The 24,949-nt window shown below is 40.9% G+C and overlaps 1 protein-coding gene across 1 annotated transcript; it reads right to left on the bottom strand.

Annotated features, from left to right (window-relative positions):
- Window positions 1-6,122: 6,122 nt before the first annotated feature.
- Window positions 6,123-18,700, bottom strand: hmg20a (high mobility group 20A). The gene is made up of 9 exons (XM_080760992.1): window positions 18,604-18,700; window positions 12,523-12,605; window positions 12,107-12,319; window positions 11,658-11,790; window positions 10,999-11,036; window positions 9,256-9,331; window positions 7,908-8,123; window positions 7,384-7,516; window positions 6,123-6,947 (listed from the first exon to the last, which is right to left on the bottom strand). The coding sequence occupies exons 2-9, from the start codon at window positions 12,586-12,588 to the stop codon at window positions 6,944-6,946; spliced, it is 879 nt and encodes a 292-aa protein (XP_080617118.1). The 5' UTR covers window positions 12,589-12,605; window positions 18,604-18,700; the 3' UTR covers window positions 6,123-6,943.
- Between the last annotated feature and the right edge of the window lie 6,249 nt (window positions 18,701-24,949).

Below are 24,949 nucleotides of genomic sequence, written 5' to 3'. Positions count from 1 at the left end.
AAGCTAGCATCTCTGTTCTACTTAAAAAGGATAAAGACCCGCTTAATCCAGGTTCATACAGGCCTCTGAGTCTTTTGAATGTTGATGCTAAAATTTTAGCAAAAGTTGTGGCTACACGCTTGGAAAAAGTGCTCCCAACTGTGATACATACTGATCAAACGGGGTTTATAAAAGATAGACATCTATTTTTTAATCTTAGACGCCTATTCAACATTATATATTCTCCCAGTAGCACCCCCCAAGATACGGAAATACTGTTATCTCTTGACGCCGAGAAGGCCTTTGATAGGGTAGAGTGGGACTTCCTCCTCTCGACCCTGTCAAAATTTGGGTTTGGTCCAACCTTCACTTCCTGGGTTAAACTACTTTATGCTTCTCCATTAGCTTCTGTACAAACAAACGGATACAGGTCTGAAAACTTCCCTTTGAATCGCTCGACCAGACAAGGCTGCCCTCTCTCACCACTGCTCTTTGCCTTATCTATTGAGCCGCTTGCAATTGCGTTGCGTGCTTCAGACACCTACACTGGTATCTTCAGAGGAGATAGAGAGCATAAAGTTTCACTTTACGCTGACGATTTATTATTATACATATCCAAACCGTCCACATCAATTCCTAGTATCATGTCCACCTTGGAGAGTTTTGGAAGGGTTTCGGGGTATAAAGTCAACGTTTCCAAAAGCGTTTTATTTCCTATCAATACACAAGGCAATCAAACTTTTGGCTCCCACCCATTTAATGTTACAACCAGCTTTCGATATTTAGGAATCATAGTAACCAAAGCACTTAATGACTTGCTCAAGCAAAACCATACAAAACTTTTTGAACGTACTGAACAAGACTTAACGAAATGGTCGAACCTTCCTATCTCACTTGCCGGCCGAATTAATATAATTAAAATGAATGTCCTCCCTAAATATCTGTTTCTATTCCAATGTATTCCAATTTTTGTTAACAACACTTTTTTTAAGAATCTGGATAAAATTATCTCCAAGTTCATTTGGGATAAGAAACACCCTCGAATAAAGAAGGATTTTTTGCAGAGGCCTAAATCAGATGGCGGAATGGCATTACCTAACTTCAAACTCTATTACTGGGCGTGTAATTTACGTGCACTCTCATTTTGGCTCCAAGATCAATTGCCTACATGGGCATTTATTGAAGGTCAATGTTGTCCCCCAACATCGTTGTCAGCTTTAATCTTTTCCCCAGTGGCCTCAAGATATACTAAGTTGCCAAAGAATTCCATAGTCTCGCATTCTCTCAAAATTTGGCTCTCAATACGAAGGCATTTCGGTTGGCACCCGGGCTCTGTGCGCGCACCACTGGTCGCTAACCATGCTTTTTTACCGTCCCTCTCTGACTCATTATTTAAAGTATGGCATAGAAATGGTATTCACTCCTTCAAAGATCTTTATATTGATGGGTTATTTCCGACCTTTGAACAAATACGACGCAAATTCAATTTACCCCAATCACATTTCTTTAGATTTCTACAGATACGACATTTTTTAACACAACACACTGATTCATTTCCAAACATACCTCCCAACTCATCAATGGAATCTATATTTCTACCAGACCCACTGCTCAAAGGAGGTGTTTCTATTATTTATAACTCTCTCTCATGTTTGGATAATAATGCCTCCTTGGAGTATTTAAAAACTGCTTGGGAAAACGACTTAGGAATATCTATCACTGACGAGCAATGGTCTACATCTCAAAAGTTTGTGCACTCTTCTTCAGTATGCGCCAGGCACGGTCTTATACAGTTTAAAATATTACACAGATTACATTTGTCAAAGGAAAAACTCAACAGAATGTATCCAAATGTGAATCCAGCCTGCGACAGATGTGGCCAATCGCCGGCCACTCTAGCTCATATGTTCTGGCATTGCACAAAACTAAGATCTTATTGGCAAAGTATATTTAAATCACTGTCAGACATTGTTGAAAGACCTTTTGACCCGGATCCACTGACAGCAATTATGGGAGTCACAGGGCCCGGGGTCAAACTGTCTACTTTCCAATATAACATGGTAAAATATGTGACTCTACTGGCTCGCAGACTGATACTGTTGAATTGGAAACAAGCACAGGTTCCAACTCACACTTCACTGATGAAAGATGTTATGCATTACTTACAATTGGAAAAGATTAAGTTTGAATTGAGGGGGAGTGAAGATAGGTTCTACCAGACATGGCAACCCTTCATCGAATATTTTAATAGGTGCACGCTAACCCCTCCTACACAATAGATAGCACAATAGAAAATTGGAAAGAAAGAAATGGAACTGAAGGAAAAGGATCTGAGTGTTTTTTCTTTATTTTATTTTTTATTATTTAAAAAAAGAATGTCTAATTTACTTAATTCAATGTTGGAAGTTTGAGAGCAAGAGTGTCTGTCCTGTTGTCTGTTTTGTTTGTCTGTTCACACTTGTCATTGTTTAACTGTTTTTTGTTTTTTCATGATTATCACACTTATGTCTTTTTATTATACTGTATGTGCATGGAACATTTACATTGCCTGTTATTTTTTTCATTTTTATTTTAACTGAATTACATAAAACTGTCTAATCTGAAATTGTCGAACAAAAATGCCTAATAAAAACAGTATTAAAAAAAAACAAGCTAAAAGCAATTCGTTTTGATATAGTACATCAGTGAGCTGGATGCATAAATATCTTGATTGCAACTTGACAGTATATGTAGGGGGCCCCGTTTTCATTATATGGGAATTTGCCTTTTTCTTGTCAGGCATCTATATAGCGCCTTTATCCAAGGCGCTTTACATAGATTGTGCATTACATTCAGACACACATGCATACACCGATGGCGGCAGAAACCATGCAAGGCACCAACCAGCACATCAGGAGCAGGTTTGTGGTTCAGTGTCTTGCTCAAGGACACTTCGACACTAACTCTGGGGGAGACTGGGTTCGAACTGGCAACCTTGCGATTCCCATCCAGCCACTCTACCCCTGAGCCACCGCCGCCCACACACCACATGCAAACAGTACAATCACCAGACGATGTTGACAAGAATTCAATCTGTCCAAATATTTTTCCATCAGGGAATAAAGGCAGACAAAAACATAGGTTGTCTTTTGGCCAAAAAAACAGACATATGCACGACCATGCGCTCACACACAAAATTATGTGCACATTGCACACAAACATGCAATGTATATTCTGTTGGCATGCATTGCTGCTTCTAATTTCCCATGGTCTGTAGAGATCACACAAACACAGGATGTAATTTGACATGTACAATAGATTCACAAAGAATGCACACACACACACACACACACGCGCGCGCGCGCGCACACGCACACACACAGATCAGTTACTACTTACTGAGACACTTGTGAAGTGATGATGAATAGACTGTCAGGATGATGAGTGGAAGAGAATTACACCGTTTCACATGAATAATGAAACACGACTCCAGTGTTTAGGAAGTAAAGATAGCTGACAGGGCCAAAAGAAAACAAAAGAAACCTATGCAGGAAATGTTTCGTTCAGCAGCTGTGCACTGCACCATGTGCTTTATCGTGTATAAAAGGTGACTCAACTACATGAACCTGTATTAAAGGTTTATTTTTATTTTTATTAGAATTGTTAGCTTCTGAAATGTGCTTTTTATCTGTTTGGATTTTACCATCATCTTTCTTCTTGCAAACAGTAGCCACCTAGTATGCGGGATAAATATTTGCTGGATTGTTTGTTTCCTAGTTTGAAAACATACCAGACATTATCTGGTGTGATTGAAACTTGTAGACTTTGTTCAACTCTGCTGAGTTTGTTTTTTCATCCATTCCAACGTGTGGGAGAAAACAAACACGGTTTATAAAATGTCCCAGATGGAAACTTGGAAAGTGAGAGAGAGAGAGAGAGAGAGAGAGAGAGAGAGGGGGGGGAGGGCAATAGGCCTATATAGAGATGGGAAACAGATAGCTTGGAGGACAAAAAGGTGGAGGACAGTCACAGCTAGTGAGAGTGAGATGGAGAAAAACAGGAGGGTAAAACAGAGGCTGGCCAGCTCAGCATGTGAAGGCTGGCTGACTCATTGTCCCTCCCTGAGTCACTCCATCCTTTTCTCCATCCAACCACCCCTCCTCCCTCTCACCTTTCCTTCCCCTCTCCTTCCACCTCCCTTCCCTCCATTGGTCTTAATGCCCACTCTCCAACTCTGTTCCTTCATCCCCCCCCCCCCCCATCCACCCTTTACTTGTTACAATCTCCTCCCTTCCTGCCTCTTTCGCTTCGCTCTACATCCATCACATAATCTGTGCCTTTTCCCCATCCTTCACTGGCATGCTCCTTCTTGCCACCTTTGTTCATTTTCTTTCCACATCCCCCTCACTCGATCTTTCTATCTCTCCCTGTTGCAGTCCGTCCTCTCCTGCTGTCAAAACAAGCTGGCCATTAATGTAAAAATGGCAATGTGTGTGCATAGTCCACCACAGTGAAATAACACGGATTGGCAATTCCACACTACATACACTACTAGAAAACTCCAAAATCAATATTACACTACTACTGTTTTGACTGCGATGGAGGCGTGGCTTTCACCCCATTATCTCAGTTGGGGAAATCAAACTTTTAGCTAAAAATTAATTACTAGTAAATTAAATTACAATCTTAATAAAGCAATTCATGTCAGAGAATAACCCTGCATTATTGATTTTGTGAAGTCCACATACTCAAAACAGGGGGGGGGGGGGGGGGGGGGGGTTAATGATTGGTTGATTAATGATTAGATATAAAAACGTACAAACTGGCCTCCAGATCAAGGTTATTATAGTTAAAACTACCAAAACTAAAATCAGACCCGTGTGAAGTGAGGGGCGCTAATATATTAAAGTCTAACACATATTGATTATGTGATGTAAAACAAATGCCCTTAGTTTTAGTTTATTTATACGCATAGGCAACTGAATATATATATATATATATATATTTTTTTTAATGCTATCTTTTCTTGAGTTTTTATTACACAATACTTACTCTGGCCCTTTTCCGTCACCTTATTTGTCAGGTGCAGGATTGAAAAGGGCCAAACAATCTAAAACTAAGCGTTTTCACAGAAATAAAAACGAAATAAACTGAATTAGGAAAAGAAAATAGGTTACTAACTAAAACTTAACAATAATGAAAAATCCAAATCCATTATAACCTTGCTCACACCCACGTGTGGGCTGTTGTGGATAGGAAGTCACAGCTGGCAAAGAGGAAATGGGCAACAGCAGCAGAGGAAATAGGAAAATGGGGGGGGGGGGGGGTCTCTAATATCAGAGCTCAAAACTTAATAACATTAGTAGTCTAAGCAATAACTTCCCCCATTACATTTCATGCCATTCCTACCTTGCAATAATAGTGGTAATGGCAAACATAGTTAGACTGGAGGTAGTGGCCTACTCACTGTTTCTACTGTGTATATAATGTATATTTCAGTGTAGGCTACTGGCTCCCCATTAACTGTCTCACAGAACAAGTCATTTCTCTCCCCACATTCCATCAATGGTGTGACCACAAGCATCTCAATCAATTCAACCTCTACCAATCTGTTTGACTCTAAGCCACAGTCGTAAAGCCAACAGCTCGGAGCTTTAGACACCACAATGCCAAGCAGCGATAATGTGGGAATTAAGCAAATGGCAGCTTTGAAATCAGAGGGTTTGTGGAGAAACTTTGTGACATGCTGTGAAACAATACTACAGTGTGAGTTTCCTCTGCCAAGAACACTTTATTTTTTTATTGTGAAATGTTGTCGCATTGCAAAATGGATGAGATTTGTCTGTCATACAGAAGGCATTGGGATGTTCAACAATAAAAAGGTACGGTCTGCTATCTTTTCATGTTTTGCAACTTTGCAAGTTACATCATCATTCTGTCACATTTAAGAAAAATACACTACATTTATTTGAAAATGATGAAATCTTACCTTTATTTTGGCCAATGCATACTTCATCCTTTCCGACTTTCTCTTCCGAGTTCACATCAAGCTTATCTGCAGATTGGTTTCTAACCAATACACCGTGACCTTTCAATCATAGATTAAACACATCAGAAATCCATCAAACGACAGTGGACGTTTATACAAGAGGCCTTCTATAAAGTACAGTCTAAATGTGTTTATTGAAAAGACAAACAATTACATTTTCCCACATTAGAAAAAGATGAGCACAACAGAGCTTAACAATGGTAAAAAAAGGAAAAGGTTTTGGGAAATAGACATTTCTTACACTAACCCATACTGGATATGTGCAATACAGGTAAAATATGGTAGTGGAAATATTTGACATAAAAGAATGGTAACAAACATTTTAACATGCCATACAAAATAAACAGGCGCCGAAACATGTTCACACAAGTAGTGAAGCAGTGAATAACATATATACCGGTATTCACATCATTAACTTTCCCAATGCTGACATTTCTTTTAATATATAAAAAAAACAATCTACTACAGGTATATTAACGTTAACATTTGGGGAAACCAAAACAAAAAACATAAAAAGTAATATAAAAAATAAATACAAATTACAAATAATACTTTTACAGTGGCCTTCTCCTAGTGTTATTACACTGTGAAATGACCTATATAAATGTAATGTTCGAGGAAGAGGAATATAGCCGTAGCATGTAATCAATAGTAATAGTAAATATTCAGAAGAATCTAGCATAATTAGAATGTACTTATATGTTCTTTTGCTTGTAAGACAATTTGCAGTGTTTGAATGTTTGATACACGTACATTGGGTTATTCACCTCTGAATGAACTTTGCTGTAACAATAACGTAAATACACTAGAACAAGGCCACTATTAAAGTGTCACCAAAATCTATGTGACATTTTGACAGACAGGAGTACTTGAGTGATAGAACTTCATCAGTCTGGAGACACGGTTTTGACTTTGAACGTCAGTCCACCCATCCAATTATCTGAAAAAGACAACATTTTGGTTTTAAATGCATCATCATTGCAAAGAAAATATCCGCACATCCACGTCGTTCAGATGCAGGTGCGTTGTGACAGTGACTGACAAATTAAACATTTCTGAACAAACCTCCTGCACTCTGCTCTTACTCAGCAGCATCAGCTCTACTCAAATTGGCATGTTTCGGTTCCTCCAAAACCCCAAGAGTGTCTAGTCTGCTCTCGAATGCACCATATTTAAAACAATGTTTTTAAAACCATGGGGTTTAATGAAGCTCAACTCTCACTACCAAGATAATCTGGGTAGATTTAGGGTCAGGGACCCACCGGGAGAGGCTGGTCTGAACCACTCCTGTAGTGAGAGGGGATTATAATTATGAATCTGGACCATTATGTCTCATCCTGCCCATAGGGGGGCGCTGTTTTTTTTTATTGTGTTACCTGTCCAGGCGATTGACCACGTCTCTCACGGTGTTGATGAGGTTGTCATGTTCCTGTGGGCTATTGATGATGATGGTGTGAAGCTTCTTCATGTACGAGTCGATGGTTTCCAATGAGGGCGTCTCCCCGCTGCCTGTAGGACCACCGCCAGCACAGAGCAATACATTAACACTACACTTTGCATACATGCTCAATGTGCTTTATGATATTTTCAAATTTCAGTACAAAACACAGAAAATGACCACTGACCATTGACCACTTGAAAATGGACTGTTTTAATAAAATAATCATATTACCGTAGTTAAACAATTTTAAACATTTATTATTATTTCTTTTTAAATATGCTTGCAGACTCTTGGGGTAAAAGTCAAAGCCGTTGACTGCAGCCATGTTATCCCAAACTACATAAAGCTGCGTTAATTCACCGTCATTGTATAGTGTAAATGCACAACATGGATTAATCAACCGATTATAAGAATACAGCCTTGTATAGGGTGTAAGTGTAAATGGCCGTGCTTCCTCACCAGGCAGTTGGACAGAGGAGAAGCTGGAGGTCAGGGCTTGTCGGAGGGTCTCCAGGTGCTGCTGCAGGAGGCCGTTCCTGCCTCTCTCCTGCAGCACGTCTCCCTCCAGACGCTCCACGGCTCCCCTCATGCTCTCCACGTGTTTCTGCAGCGCCGCGTTCCTCTCCTCGTACTCCATGTTGGTCTTACGCAGCTGACGCATCTCTGCCTCGCGCGCTGCACATGGACCACAAGACACGTTGGAATGTGTACATATTAACAGACACAGGAACTTCCCAGACATGCATGTGTGTAAGTCACACTCATGTAATGCACTCGCGTCACGCGCAGACACAGACATTTTACTATTTCTATAATATGTAGCACATGTCATTCTTAATAGGGGAGTTCCACAGTAGCGTGTCGTGGGTTCGAGTCACGATCCCGGCAACCTTTGCTGCGTCTCCCCCCCCCCGCATCTCTCTCCCCCTTTCATGTCGAACTACTGTAATCTATCAATAATAGGCAAAAATAATATCTTAAAAAAAAAAGAAGGTAGGTGGGGTCAAACCGGTGAAACGACAGAGTGACAACTTTCTGTGGAGTTGTGGCACGGTCTGTAGCGCTGCCGCCTCACAGCTAGAAGGTCTTGGGTTCGATTCCCGCTGGGGACGCTGTGGGCGTGTTCTCTCCTCCGCGTAATCAGTGCCCATACCCTAGGTGGGGTTGGCGAAAGGGCCTTTCTGCGTGGAGTTTGCATGTTTGTTCTCCCATGTCCCCTAACCTAGGGTAGGTACCCTCACACCCTCACTTTAATCGCGGTCTCTAAACTGCCTCCCCCTGGCCAGCTGGGCGCCTGATGGAGGGGAAAGGAGACACGTGGAATAACGTGTTCCTTCCACGCGCTACGTTCAACCGGGGAAAGGTGAAAAGAAGTGGCTTGGACGCTCATGCATTGAAGGAAGCATGATGCCAGTCCGTTGCTCCCCCTAGGTTGGCGGAGGGAGTGTAGAGTGGGATAAAAAAAATCACACCCGTGTGAACTGAGTGGTGCAATTCTTCCCCCACAAAAAAACAGATGTAAACTCAGCCTCAGCATGGAGTCCAGTGATCAATGGATATATTGTCATTATATTACGGTAAGAGAACGGCTGGTCCAGAACTCCCCTTAAAACATAGTAATAAATAATTCAAACGCATTCATCGTTTCGTGGCATGAATGTCTGTAGACTTTCGGTCGCTAATATATACACACACAGATCTAGTATATATTACAGTATATTGGACATTACTGGTAACACACACACACACACACACACACACACACACACACACACACACAGCTGAGTCATATTGTAGCACTCTGTACCTTTGCTGTGGTTGAGAAACTCCTCAGTGAAGATAGGAATGTCAAATACGGATCTGTCTTTACCCTCCATGTCCTTCTGATGACAGAAAGAGAGACCGTTACTTTATTCCTTTGAGGTTTTAGATTCATGCAAAAAAAAAAAGTCTGTGTTGAACCAAAGCCTAACAGAGTTTCACATCTTATACGTGAATTATGAAGCAAACCATCGTGTCATCTTTTTGAGCGGTGGCACACCGTCGCCTATATGCCCAGCAATGTGTGTCTGTCTGTCCGTCTGAGTAGGACCTATTGACCCTGCAGTTACTTACAGTTAACTGACGGATTGTTGGAATTGCTCCCCGCTTCAAACGCCTGCTTACTGCGAAACCAGCCATATGCATCGCCAAGTTTTCATAAGAATCCACCGCAAAGTGATTTTGACACACAAAAAGACTTGGCTTGACCACTGAAGGAACGCTGCCGTTAAAAATAAAATGAAGCCACTCCGCTTTTATGTCCTCTTGAGCCGTAACTGTATGAGTAGTATTGCTTTGGTTGATACAGTCTACAACTGCACATTTATGGGACCTTACAGATGATTTACCCTTAGCTTTAGACATGATATCATTTAGTCGCGAAAACCAGTAATGGTGGCCGTTGTCAACAAACTTTTTCTCTGGAGGATATGCAAATTTAGAACTGAAGAGGGGGAGGAGAACTGCAGAGAGGAAGGAATTATGCAAAGTAGGGCGGCAGGGCTGACGTCAGCCGTACGACCAAATCAGATGAACTGTTTTTACATAGAATTTACATAAAATCCCCATGGCCTATAGGATGAGAAAGCATGATTGTTCAAAAATGGGTCTTTGTGGGGATAGAAAATACAAAAAAACACCAAAGAATTTTGCATCTCTGTTCTGCTACTGACTTCTGCAACAACTGAAATTCCTCTCAGGAGGAGTAACGCAAGTTTGATCTGATATTTTATTTATTCTGATCTCATCTCCACTGCAATCTGCTTTCAGTGCTCTCTAAAGAACACCCCTGTCCAGATTTCTCAACCTCTATAATAGTCACCTTCAGCTCTGCTGGAATACTGTCAGAGATTTACAGCAGGAAATGCCTTAATTACACTACTTAACTTAATAGAACCCCATTATACACTCGGCACAGGCCAGAGGGCGTTGCATCACACACACAAACACGGGGCAGAAAGCCGGCTTTAGAGATGCAACAGTGACTTGTTAATGTGAAATACCAGGGAAAGAGAGAGAGATGCAGAGAAATAAACAAAGTCAGAGAGATTTGGGGATCTGGTGATTGCTAGAACACGGCTAGAATGCCGTGTTCCCGCTATTCTGGGGGGAACATTGAGCGCCCAACTAATCGCAACTGATTGGTATGCAATGTGACAGCAGCTGTTACTCTGATCAACAGTTACCTGTCACACTTCATTTGTGTTGCCGTTTGGATAGTTCTATTGTCCACAAATTACAGAACTCGTCTCAGCCTCTTTAGAAGAGCTACATTTAGGTGCGTTATAGTGCTGGCCTCTTAATGGCATAATTATAGCAATATGTTGGGAAAATGTCACAATATAATGTTTTTGTCAATATCGTACTAGTCAAAGTCTCACACTGTCCAGTGGGATTGTACAGTACGCGAGAGACAAAGAGCCAAGCACAATTAAATACTTGAAGAAAAGAAGAAAAAAGAAGCGGGAAATTGTGATTCTGATTGGTTAGCGTGGTCTTAAGTGCTCACCTCGTGCAGCCCCTCGTTGGCTACCTGGTGCCCACCATCTGGAGAGGAAGGAAGGCATAGAGACAGAAGAATGGAGTAAGTAATGACAGAGGAATATAGCGTGCACGCACACACACACACACACACACACACACACACACACACACACACACACACACACACACACACACACACACACACACACACACACACACACACACACACACACACACACACACACACACACCCAAGAGGAGGCCTTTATCACATCTGTGTTTCAGATTTATATCAAGCTATTAATAGTGTATCAAACTAAGAGCAGGTGTGTTATCATAGCATGGTCTGATGAGCTCCAAGATAACTGAGACTCAACTTTTGGCATGTTAAATAAAAGAGATTATTTTATCTCTGCAATCTAGGTATAATTCAGTGCATAAAAAACCCCGATCTCAGAGACTGAAATAAATTAAACTGTATCCATGACCTTTCAAGGCCTGGATTTGTCAACATAATCCAAATAATGTAAAGTGAGGCTGAACTGAAGTGAGGTTCAACGTCACTTTTATACTCGTTCATGCTGTCTATCAATAGCAGCTGGCGAGTGATGCCCAATGACTGAACAGGATATGGAATTTACTGTGTCAGTGAAGTGACAAATGTATTCTTCTTGACCCACTCACCTCCTCTTTGTCTTTTGGCTTTCTGTTTCTCCTGAACCTTCCTGGTGAAATGCTTGTAGGCTTCAGTCTTTTGGTATTTCTCCAACTCTCTCATGTAGCGCTCCTTGTCTCTCTCAGCCTCGTCCAGGTAACGCTGCACAGAGAGAGAGAGAGGAGAAACGGAGGAGTCACCATGAGGGAGGAGAGCATAGGAGAGGAGAGAGGTGGGAACAGGACGTGCAGGAGAGAAGAGGAAAGGTCACACACACACACACACACACACACACACACACACACACACACACACACACACACACACACACACACACACACACACACACACACACACACACACACACACACACACACACACACACACACACACACACACACACACACACACACACACACACACACACACACACACACACACACACACACACACACACACACACACACACACACACAACCTGTTTCTCATCGGCACCCAACTTGCTCCACTCGTTCCCCAGCATCCTGGTGATTTCTGGGAAGGGAACGTCGGGTCGTTCGGCTCTCAGCTGTTCTCTCCTGTCGTTCATGAAACGAACGTAGCCAGTCAGCGGAGCTTTGGGGGCATTGCTGTCTTTCACCGGCTTCTTCCTCTTCCTGTCTTTGGACCAGTTGCCCCCCCGACGGGGCTTCTGGAGGGAACGGGAACACATTTGGGAGAGTCAGGTAATGATCGCCTTTGTACAGACTTTATTCATAACTTTCCAAACAACTGTTCTGTAGGTATTGTTCTGAATTAGCAATCAGCATTAGAAATGTTGTATTTTCTATTTTTACATTTAATCCAATGCATTATGTAAGTATGATTGATATTGCCTTCTTTGGACCAGTTTACCTCCTCTCCATTACGCTGGCTGGTGTTGTCAGGGTTGGTCCCAGGAGACACAGACTGCTCCTCCATAACTCTTCACGAGGACACTGGTTTGAGACAGGAAGACACTGGTTTGACACAGGAGGACACTGGTTTGACACAGGAGGACACTGGTTTGCGAGTAGACAGGAGGACACTGGTTTGAGAGTAGACAGGACACTGGTTTGAGACGGGACATTGGATTCCAGCTTGTAGGCAACAGTTCTCAGCTATACTGCTTTGCATTTGTTTTTCGGTTTTCACCGATGCCCTTGTCCAATTAGAAACATAGAATAAGTTAGTTTCTTCATCAACATTACAACACCAAGGAGTGTTCAGTGGGTAAAGAGACGTTTTAGCTAAGCCAGTTAAGTGTTTGAGACATTAGGTTTCTCTGTATTCTGAACATGACATGAACATGAAGATTATGTATGTAAACCACACCCAGTTACAGACAAACTGATTGACAGACATATAGACAAACTAGATAGAGATAGATTAATAAATAGACAGACACAGGTCAGTCAGAGATAATTCGTAAGACGAACGCAGATGGACGGACAGACAGGTAGATGACACAAATAGGTCAGCCTATTGTTAGGCCAACAGTGGAGTTGCTGTTCAGTGTTTATTGCTTTGAAGTTTGCTTCAGAGGAAAAGACAGCAGAGTCAACACATATTCTGCTGAAAGACAACATCACACCGTGAGCAGAGCACACACGCACACACACACACACACACACACAAACACACACACACACCCTGTGACTGACTTTTGGCAGACACACAATCAAGGATTGCAAAAATATCCTAATATATAACTAGAATAGATGATTACAATGTAGACAATTTTTCCTTCTTTACTCTTATTCATCTACCGAAGGTTCATCCATCCAGCCATCTTCTACCTCTACCATCATCATCATCATCCCGGTCTGTCACTCCTTCGGTACTGTCCCAGACTTACGCACAACGTTACGGAGAAGTGTAATCCACAACACAATATTTGTTATGTCTCCATTTTGTCACGTTTTCCCTAAACTCTTAATGAGTAGCAGTGATGTAAATAGGTTTTCACTGTAGTAATTCGTCCTGGGACCCAGGGGTGATCTTTTAGATGGGTCTAAGGGACATTTTATGAGTCCTACTTCAACTACCAACCCAGGACCCCCAGAGGTTGACATGATTGCGTCCTCTCAATTTAGTGAGTCTATGGATGCAGGATGCAGGCTATTTTCATCACTGTGACACTGTGACAGACACAATTCAACAATCTACCTTCAAGTGGTTTTATACATTTAAAAGGTTACTACAGGAGAAGAAGCGGTTTACAAGTTTAGACCGTTTAAAAATACAATCACAAAATGTTGAAATGTTCATATCAGCCATTAAAATAGATCCCATCATGGAAGCTGGCACTCGACTCGATCGTGCTACCCTGTCCTACAAAGCAGAAAGGCCTCTCCTCTCCTCTCAGGCCAGCTCTGGCCCTCAGCCCTCTCTTGGCCAGACACCATTTCCTGTGATAGAATAGAATCTCACACTGCAGCCCAGTTCATTATTGAGCCAGCTGAAGGAGAGAGAGAGAGAAAGACCTCTCATTCTTTTCTAACCTCCCTCACAAGTGCTTATCTCCAGGGAGTTCATAGCCCTGGCTTTCAGCAGCAGGAAGCACCACTGTGGAGCTGGGAGGAATTAGCCTCCATAATCACAGAGGAGGGAGCAGAGTTTCAGGGAGAAGCAAATCCATGCTCTTGTTCCCTGAGACAGATGGTCCTGGTGGTCAGTATCTGACCTGGAAGAGACTTCATGCCATGACCATGACCATGAGTGAGATGTTCAGGTCTGAACATCCAAATCAGATTAATTTTCACTTCACCCACACCCCCCCCCACACACACACACACACACACACACACACACACACTTTTTTAATGATTGATAGTGAAGTGGAGTCAGACAGGGAGGGAACAGGGAGAGATATAGAGCACAGAAGTCTGACGTCAATATCGGTAGAGGGCGCTAAGTCCACTGGTTCATGTACTTTATATATTTGCAGTGTAATCCCCATAGGGGGATTTCAGATCGCCTCATATAAGAACTGTGTTTGAAAAATAAACAAACCATCCAGGCCGTTTCACTCATATGGATATATGAAGAATCAACTGACTGAGAAAAAACACTAATGTTACTGCTGCTGAATTAGTTAAATTTTCGCTAGAAACTAGCGATACAGAGACACCTCTCCCCGACAGTTTTGCTGAGACGGTGTGTTATTCTCCAAAGAGAAATTACTTCCGTGAAACAGGGGATGAGCAAGTAACGTCAGGACTTCGGCGCTCTATATGACAAGGAGCGAAGGCCGTCAGGATCAGGACTTGAACCACGGTGGCAATGTAGCCAAGGTGCCCGCACTGATAGGCCAGCAGTCTGGGCCTAATAGGACAATATTTGAATGAACAATGAAAAGTCCAAAGTCACAATGAAATGATAAAATATATGCTTATTGTCTTATGCATCTCCGAATGGAGTAAAAAGTAAAGTAGAGTATAAGAGCCAGCCAAATCACTAAATCATCTATTTATTTTCCTTTAAACTGTGTTATAAGTCCACTGAAGACAGAGAAATAAGAACGTTTAGGAGAAACACAAAAATACAGAGAGTGACACATGCTATATGGATATCAGTCCATGAATATGATAAATGTGATAACACTGAATTAATATCTCCAGCTCTAACAATAACCATAACTTAGGAATAAAACATTTATAGCACTGAAATAGGGGATATCGTTGCATGATTTGCATCTGTAAAATATTCACATAAACACAAAAATATTTCTACCCTAAAAGGTTCCTAATCCTCGCAAATGGAAATAACACATTTAACTTGGATCACATATTGTTGATGTCGGACAGAAACCTCATATATACATTTTGCAACATTTCATGTTTCTTCGTAAATTATCGACCTACTAAATTATCATCCTACTTTGCACAAAAGTTTCAAAATAGCCGACGTGACGCATTGCGAAATTGTACATGTTTTTGAAAATCTTTTACAGTGAAGTGTCGTTAAAGGTCCGTCTGTGGATTTTATAGATATTGAACCAATGAAAAGAATTATAAAATGACTACAATGGATCCATTGGAACACAGGTTATTTTTCCAATTACATCCATGACAAGATTTCCATCCAACAATGACGATATATATTTAAATAAAATGAAATAATGGCCCAACAGCCAACACGAACCAGATCCGTCCGTCTCTGTCACCCAGTATAAAATTACAGATTGCTGGGAGATGAGCTCTGAGAACAGGAAGTGCATGAGTGTGTCTTACTTGACCCCTTGACCTCTGTGTACCAGCTGAACTGACCACAGCATGCTGTGTTGCCAGGTTTTGCGAAAGGGATCTATCATACAAGCTCACAATGTGTTGCAATCTGCTATTTTCTAAAATATCTTGAAAGAAAATGTGAAAAATGTGGAATATTTTTTTTAAACATTTCACAACACAAATATCTTGTATGCACTATGTGTGTGGGGGGGGGGGTCCCTGGCATAAAATATTTTCAGATGAGGACTGGCCCTAGACATTCATTTTGGGATCCTTGATGTGAAATTGTTTGAGAACCACTGGTTTAAAGTAAACTTTAAACATTATCAACCTTACACACAGGCCAAAATAAGCAACCGTGCAACTACCAATATTTACAAGCAGTTTCCAGTTAGTGTGTGTGGACACTGGACAGACCACAGAGGAATAACTGTCCCATCTTCCTGTTATGAGAATGCATCATGTTTCAGTCTTTTTTGTCATACAACCACAATGAAGCCAAAGGCAAATTTACACAGTATAGTCAAAAACTGTAACTATTCTATTCTGCTGATGATTTAGCTTTTAGCTATATATTTTTTCAATCCTCCCAATTAGGACTTTGTTCTATCATGGCATGAATAATCTAAATGACAAGAGTTCTCCACAGCAGCCCCCAAACAGAATTAAATTTAAATTCCATCTACAGAATGGAGGGAGAGGGATATGTCAGGGTTTGAAAAACTATCAGCTATCACAGTCACAAGTTAAAAATAGCATCAATTTAGCACGAACCAGCATGGAAATGAACCGATCACTGGACAGTTAATTTATGTGCTTATTAATCAACATCTGCCACACTAGACTAGAGAGCAAAGCAGGCAATGCCTAGCTTGGGTAACAGTGCCCTCTTTAGGAATAATACATGCATTACATCTCTCGGTCAACATCCAAAAAGGTAAGTTTGTTGCTGTTATGAGGAGGTAGGAGGACATTTCTTTGACAACTTTGTTGCTATGGCTACTATTGATTAATAACGTGGCAATTATTCTATTTATTACAAGTGCATTATTTATAAATATATACTTTTTTTCTATACCAACGGCACAAAGGTGTCAACTAGTGAAAATAGTGAATCATCTATTTTGAAATGTTTTGAAACGTTCTGCCTATAATGGCATCATGCCTAAAGAAGGGATCAATTTCTATTTACAAATCAATTATACATCAATTATCGATCATTTTTCAATTGATTATTTCAATTAGCTGTTAAAGCCAGTCCAGTCCACACCAATGCAACTCCATTCCCAAAGGCAGTTGCAAGGAGTTGCATTGATGTATTGCGCTTGAAACTTGCAAGGAGTTGTGACGATAGTTGCATTGGTTGTCCCTTGTTTGTCTGGCCACAGACAAGGGAGTCTATCGAAAAGGTACCTACCGTGTACACCACTGGTTCTCAAAGTAAAGGTACCTACCGTGTACACCACTGGTTCTCAAAGTGGGTGCTGTGGCACCCTAGGGTGCTGTAACGCAAGTCCAGGGGTGCCGCAGAATACTTTGTCTTTGATCATAATTTGAATTTATCAGGATCACTTTAGTTTAACCACTTGAACTCACAATACCCATTTGAGCTTGTAGATCTGCTATTTTTAGTGAATGTGAATGTTCCCCCCAGAATAGGGACGCTGTGGTTCAAGTGGTTAAATGTCAAGTATGGCGTTATTTCCAATCTGTCGTAATGGAAACTACTATTCTCTCAAGTTTTCCCCATGAGTCGTGACACATACTGTATCTTAAGGGGAATATTTACATATTTACGTACCATAATATGAGATAAATGTATTCTATTCTATAAAGTATCAATGAAATTCATCATGATTCATTGATGAAAAAGTATTTACACCTGAGACAAAAAAGATTGTCTGCTGTGGCTGTACAGACAGGCAAGGGCTGACACGGTTAATGGGCAAGTAAGGAACTTAGGAAGGACATTAGACCTTATAACTCAGAGACAACAGTAAACTTTACAAAGCCAACATACAGTACAGTACAGTACAGTACAGTACAGTACAGTACAGTACAGTACAGCACGATTCCATTGATATTGAGCCAGATGAATTGTAGACATGTGTTAATAACAAGGAGAGATAATTATAGGACCTGAATGGCAGGGTTTAAATGAACTGGAGAGTGAGGAAACACGCATGCATTGAAAGCACAAGCAGGACTGTAAAGCACATAACAGCAGGGTGACATGGCTACGTGCTACAGTAACAAGCTACCTATGACAGACTAAAATATGATAACGAGATTGACCAACAGTACAGTAACGTGTACAATGGAATAGAACACATTAACATGGACTGCAAATATTGAAATAATAAAATTGACTCAATTTATTCCCTTGAAATGTACAACTCTCTCTCTCTACTATAATTTTTAATATAGTACAAAACAATGAAATGTATACAATCTTGGCTTGAACGAAGCTAACGTTATTATGGCTAATTAATGTTAATTGAAAATTCACTTCAGCTACAAATGGCGTTAATTAATGGCCCAACAAATCAGCACCAGATACAGCCATAATAAACAATAAGGTGTTAGCATTTCAACTAGCATCAGTTTGCTAACAGCTATACACATTCACTGGCTGGCAGTGGAGAGCAATAATTATTTTCTGTTACAGTAGTAATGGTAAAATTTGACGAATTAAAAAATATAGATAAAAAATGGCTTTTATTACCTGGGACGGTATGTTCTATCGCAACGTGTACAGTATGACTGAAGGCTAGCCTTTAGCACAACAATGTAATACCTGGCATCTCCGGTCACTATGCTAATCTCGCCGCTCGCGTGACTTCACGCGAGATCACAATAGCACATCCCAGGATTATTGTAGGCGTATGGGATGTGGCTTGAATATTCTCATATTTAGGTTTTGTGTAATTAATTGCTTGAATGGGATCATTGGGATGGGACAGACTCCGGACACACAGAGAGCTAAAAGGCTATTTATTTATATGACTTTGGCTGGGTTTTTGTTTATCATATAAATGGGACATAAAGTTGATTTAACATTTAGAATAAAGACACAAAGTCTAAAAGTAAAACATGAATATTGACCCGTTTAGATGCAAAAATGCCCGGATCAAGTTCTTGTCTGGCTGAAACACTGGATAAAGTATTATGCTACATCTCAGGGTTGCAGAACCCCCCATTACTCTATGTCCCTATATATGCTCTATTGCAGAACCATTTTGTTCTCTGGCAGGACAATGCTGCCACCTGCTGTTCTTTTTAAATATTTTCACCCGTACGCACGCACGCACGCACGCGCGCGCACACACACACACACACACACACACACACACACACACACACACACACACACACACACACACACACACACACAGAATATTTATGTCCTTTCATGGCTATTTTTGAGGGTCGCTATAGCCCCTTGAGTCCTATATTCAGCTATAGTGTAGATTCTCGTCTTTATACACAAATATTAAGTGTGATTTTTTCACACCTGTCAAGACTAAGGCCCTATACGTCCTCTCCAACAATGTGGTAGTTTATTTCTCCATGAAACCGTGGTTTCTATAAACAAGGTAAAGAAAGGGAATACATTAGCACCACTATTAAACAATAAGGGACCATATAAATGACAAGTACTGTAAAATCAGATATAGCTCAGAACATAATGGCAACAGGATGGATGTGTATATAGGCTACACATACAGATTATTACTCACTTGGCATTATACACTAGATTCAGACTAGAACATAGGCAAAGTACTCAACATTATGGCAACGTGATCAACATAGAATACATCAAGGGCTTACATTGGTCAAGGACGCATGGCTGCAGAGAAGTGAGGAGCTTTGAAGCTTCAGTGAATAGTGACATCTGCTGGCAAAATGTTAGACTGCAGTCTATTAGTCTGGCCTGGCTTAGAGGCTTTTAGACAGGTTTGTGTATACTGTATAGGCTGTACATGCACAGACTGAATATCTTGTTCATGCAAATAAAGATTGATGTGTATTGTGTCATTATATAAATAAAATATACAAAGATTGAATATCTTGTTCTTTATACAAATAAAGATTGATGTGTATTGTGTCATTATATAAATAAAATATACAAAGATTGAATATCTTGTTCTTTATACAAATAAAGATTGATGTGTATTGTCATTATATAAATAAAATATACAAAGATTGAATATCTTGTTCTTTATACAAATAAAGATTGATGTGTATTGTGTTGTCATTATATAAATAAAATATACAAAGACTGAATATCTTGTTCTTTATACAAATAAAGATTGATGTGTATCGTGTTATGGCAAAGTGTGCGTGGGAAACAGGATGTGGTGGGAGAAAAAATGGCATACGGTATGCTTGTGTAAGTCAAAGAGTTTTATTTATTTTTGGCTTTAGCCAGTTTCTTTTTTTACTTACAACTTCTCCACATTTTGAGAAGACACGTTCACTGGGTACAGATGTGGCTGGCATGCACAGCAATGTCATTGCCAGTACATATAAGTTTGGATACACATGTTTATGGTCAGCCCAGTAAACCATGGAGTCTTCTTTTCTTTCCAGTGGTGGATCCGTCATATATCTCTGCACCTCCACTGTTGCATCTTCTGTGACATTCCTTGTGACATCTTTGCTTCAGAAGCCTCCCGGTCCATAAGTGCCCACAGGCCATCATCTGAAAGACAAAACATAACAGTAATTAGTACTAATTAATTACCGACTGAAAGTTTACAATTTTTACATTTTATCAATACCCATTCATGAGTCTGCTAATAAAGTTGAATTGAATATTACCTGTGGCTGCATCTGCTGGTTGTGTTGATGTAGATGGCCGTTCTTCTGGTGGTGGTGCTGATGCTGCACTTATGACAGTTGCACATTCTCCAGTCAGTCTTCTGACTTGGTTCTGGGCACGACCCGGACCACTGAACCCTAGGGTTTTGAACCTATAGGGTCCAGCAGTGTTGCAAGGCTCGTTTGTGTCTGGGTCTCCAGGCCTTCATCTTATGCATCAGGTTCTCTCCCAGTAGTTTTGCTGTGGCCTGCTGCTGACCCCCAGCGATTTGAAAACAGATTGTGAAGCAACATTTTTACCATTGGGATGGCCATTGATCCGGAGACTCTCTTTTCTTTAGACAATTCAACTGTTTCCATATAAAATGGGCCAAGGACTTGTATGCATGCAGCCATGGTTTCGTAATCCTCCGAGGACAGCGGTGGCACATCATTTGTGATAGTGGAAAGAGTGGCCCCCCACTGCCTGCCTCTCATCATACAGACGCTGGAACATGAGGTAGGTGCTGTTCCAGCGAGTGTCCACCTCCTGCATCAGTTCAGGACTGGTTTCTTATTCGTCTTCTGCACTAGTTCCAGCATCTCTTTAGCTCTAGTGTTGGTCTTGAAGTAAGTGACACCTCTTCGTGACCTGGTGCGCAGGTCTTCCAGGCCAGGCGTTGACACTAATGCCTTCTTCACGACTAAGTTCAGTCCATGTGCAAAGCAAATAGTATTCCGTATCCCTACGTGGAGGTGAGTATGATAATAGAACACAATATGGTGTTCATGTGCTGCAAATGGGCTGTGACCTCATGTCTCCACTCTCCAGGTCCCCAACAAACACTCAAATCAGGCTTCTGGCTAAACATGAGGCCTCAAACCTGGTCACCCCTTTTATGCACTACCCTTAAAGAGACAGTGCTACAGAAACAAGCCCAAATAAACAACCACACTCAATAAACATGCCCAAATAAACAACTACACTTTAGAAACAAGCCCAAATAAACTACACTAAATGAACAAGCCCAAATAAACTACACTTGGTAAACAAGCCCAAATAAACTAAAGAACATTTTTGCCTTGCCTAATGACATTCTCAAAATTGAGTTGGCCCCTTCCTTTTTGAGTGGTGGAAACAGCAATGTCCCTATGTCTAGTATCATCTACATTCTACACCAAATCATTCCGGCGAAAATAGCCAATCTGTAAGCTCACAACGAGTTGCAATACATTGTGAGGTATTTTCCCAGAAGTCTTCGCCAACTATGATTCTTTAAACTGTCCAAATTGTGGTCAAGGTGAAGAGAGCACCTCTTCAGTTGTCTGGCACAGCAGCACAAAACAGTGTGAATGGACGAAAAGATGTGACAAATGTGGAGGTGACACAATAAATGTGTTCAATCACACAACCCAGTCCAAATACAAAGCAGCTGACACGCGATTAATGATTGATTTTGTGATTACATAATTGCAGTCGATTTCAATTCTCTCTCTCTCCCTCTCGCACGCACACACACACGCACGCACGCACGCGCACGCACACGCGCACGCACACACACGCGCACACACACCAGAGATGATGAGAGCATGCTTTTGTAAGGGCATATAATGAGGAGGGCCAGAAAAAAAGAGATGACAGCGGATAATACGTTGATATATAGCACCTTGGCATGAGCTTATATGGCCCTGCACATGTTTGTATTCACATACAAAGCCTGTGCTTCTCCTTAACCATGTCACGTCTGTCATGCTCTCTGTACCATCTGGCAGATAATAGACAAAGAACTGAACAAATTTTGAATTCACAAATGAGTGAAGCAATCACCATGGCCAGCAAAACATGGCAATGAGCTATGCTGCTGATGAATTCACCTTTCTCTTTATTTCTCTCTCTTTCTCTCTTTCACACACACACACACACACACACACACACACACACACACACACACACACACACACACACACACACACACACACACACACACACACACACACACACACACACACACACACACACACACACACACACACACACACACAGAGAGAGAGAGAGAGGTTATATTGACTTCAAGGAGAACGGTTTGGAGCAATCATCATGTTCAGGTGCTTTAAGTGGAATCTAATGTAACACTTAGCATTGAGGCATGCGGTGGAATGGTATACAATTTAAGTACAAAAGCTCACAGACTGACGTGATATACCACGCTGGGGAAAAATCTATTTAAATAACAAATTTGGATGGATTGCTTCGACGTGGACTCGGCACTAAACATCAAGGACGTGGAGGTGAGTATGATAATAGAACACAATATGGTGTTCATGTGCTGCAAATATCGTACAATGTGAGTGTCATCTTGTGTACAGTGTCACTAATGAAGATGAGAGCGGCGAAAATAAGGCCTCTATACACTGAAATGGTCGCAAGGATTATTATAACACAATGATGTCATTGTGTTTGTGCATACTGATTGTGAGGAGAGGACACCTTGACAGTAAACGATTAAAGAAAGAAACCAAACAATTTCCACTGTTTCCCACGGGGACAATTCAGCCGCCAGAGGAGGCACAACAGTTAACACTCCGAGAGGTCTCCGTCCTATCCATCCACGCTCCACAGGCTGGGAGTGACCATTGGGCAACATTCGATGTCATTTCCGGTTGGGACGTCATCCAAAGTGGCCCCCCTCCATTTTAGTGGATGAGAGGAAAACTCTTCGGTAACACTTTATATTAATGTCTGTGTCATAATGCATTATAACCAATGTGTTTATTAAATGGAAAAATGTCTTATAAACATCAATAATATGCTATAGCATATTATACAAAGTTTTGTCATTTTACTCAAAGGTTAATACAAAGTCATGCTATATGGTATAAAATTATACAACTGCTAATAACCATTAAAGAATGTTGCCACTTTACTTAAAGGTCTCAAAGTCCTGCTATATCATATTATTGATGTTTATAAGACATTATTCCATGTCATACACATTGGTTATAATGAATTATGACACAGACATTACAGCACTTCTCTATGTGCCTTTATAACCACCTAAGTTATCTACAGTTGATTTAGTCTACAAAGAATATTTGTGTCTACTTGCCAGCCCATAGAGCCCCATTGTGAACCCGGGCATTTTGAGTACCCTAAAGTTCTGTTAGAAATCTTGAGTATTGGTTCCCACTTGCCCAAATGTGCTGACCTCATAACATTTGTGATGACAGCCGTTTTTAGTCCAACAAGTGTTTTAATGCAGAAGGAATGGAATGGATCAGAATCATGAAAACCCCCTAGTTTGACACTAAATGCTGGGGACCCATACTCAACATAAAACGTTAGGGTACTCAAAATGCTGGGGTTCACATTCTGGCAAGTGGACTATTGTGGCGGGCCTTGATGGTGTCAGATTTTACACTTGCTTGCATGCTGAAAAGAACCGATGTACAAGCTCACAATGCCCCACAGTGCGACATGTTGTGAGCTTGTAGACATGCTATTTTCAGACACAACACCTGAGTGCAACCATAAATAAAATGATGTATTTTAGCTAGTAAAGAAACGGTTTCTGGTTGTAATTATGTAGTCTAAGTTTTAGTCATCATAACTTATTTTCTATTTAGCTTTTCTTTCGTTTTCGTTAACGATAAAGGGTAGTCGTTGAACATTTTTCGTCATGGTTTTAGTCGACAAAATGAACACTGCTGATAGCGATAAAGCTGCTCTTTGTCGATGATTTAACTCTAATGTTTTCAATGTCTCTTAAGACTCCAACCATACATAAATACTTCAAATGTCTCAATGGATAAACAAAGTGCCATCTCGAGTAAATGTGCAAACACTCACAGCAAGCGAACACTCCAAAAAAGGCAGACGATCTGATTTCTTTATCGCAGGCGTCTCAGATGACGGAAGCCTGAAATTACAACACAATAGCAGTGTGATATTCTTCTGCTAGCTCCGCTCTCTGTGATAATTGGATTTCTACCTAATTATCCTGACACAGACTCTTGGAAAGCAGCTGGTGTGAAACAAGTGTCAGTTTATTACAATGCGTGAGAGTCTGCGGGAGAAGTGGGGTTGCAACAGTAATGCATTGTAATGTAATTGTAATGTATTGTAATGTATTCAACCACAGGCACCTCGGCATGCTTTGGCTGTGACAGATAGCAGACACGGATGGTGCGTTGCTTTGAATGCACAAATAATTACATTTACATTTCTACATTTGTGTGTGGCTATCTCTTGCTTATACCCTCTGTCTCAT

Source organism: Protomyctophum bolini (genome assembly GCF_963924005.1).
Source record: "Protomyctophum bolini genome assembly, chromosome: 4".
NCBI classification, from domain to species: Eukaryota; Metazoa; Chordata; class Actinopteri; order Myctophiformes; family Myctophidae; genus Protomyctophum; species Protomyctophum bolini.
Note: the sequence above shows the minus strand (reverse complement) of the source record. Positions and strands in the feature narration are given on the sequence as shown.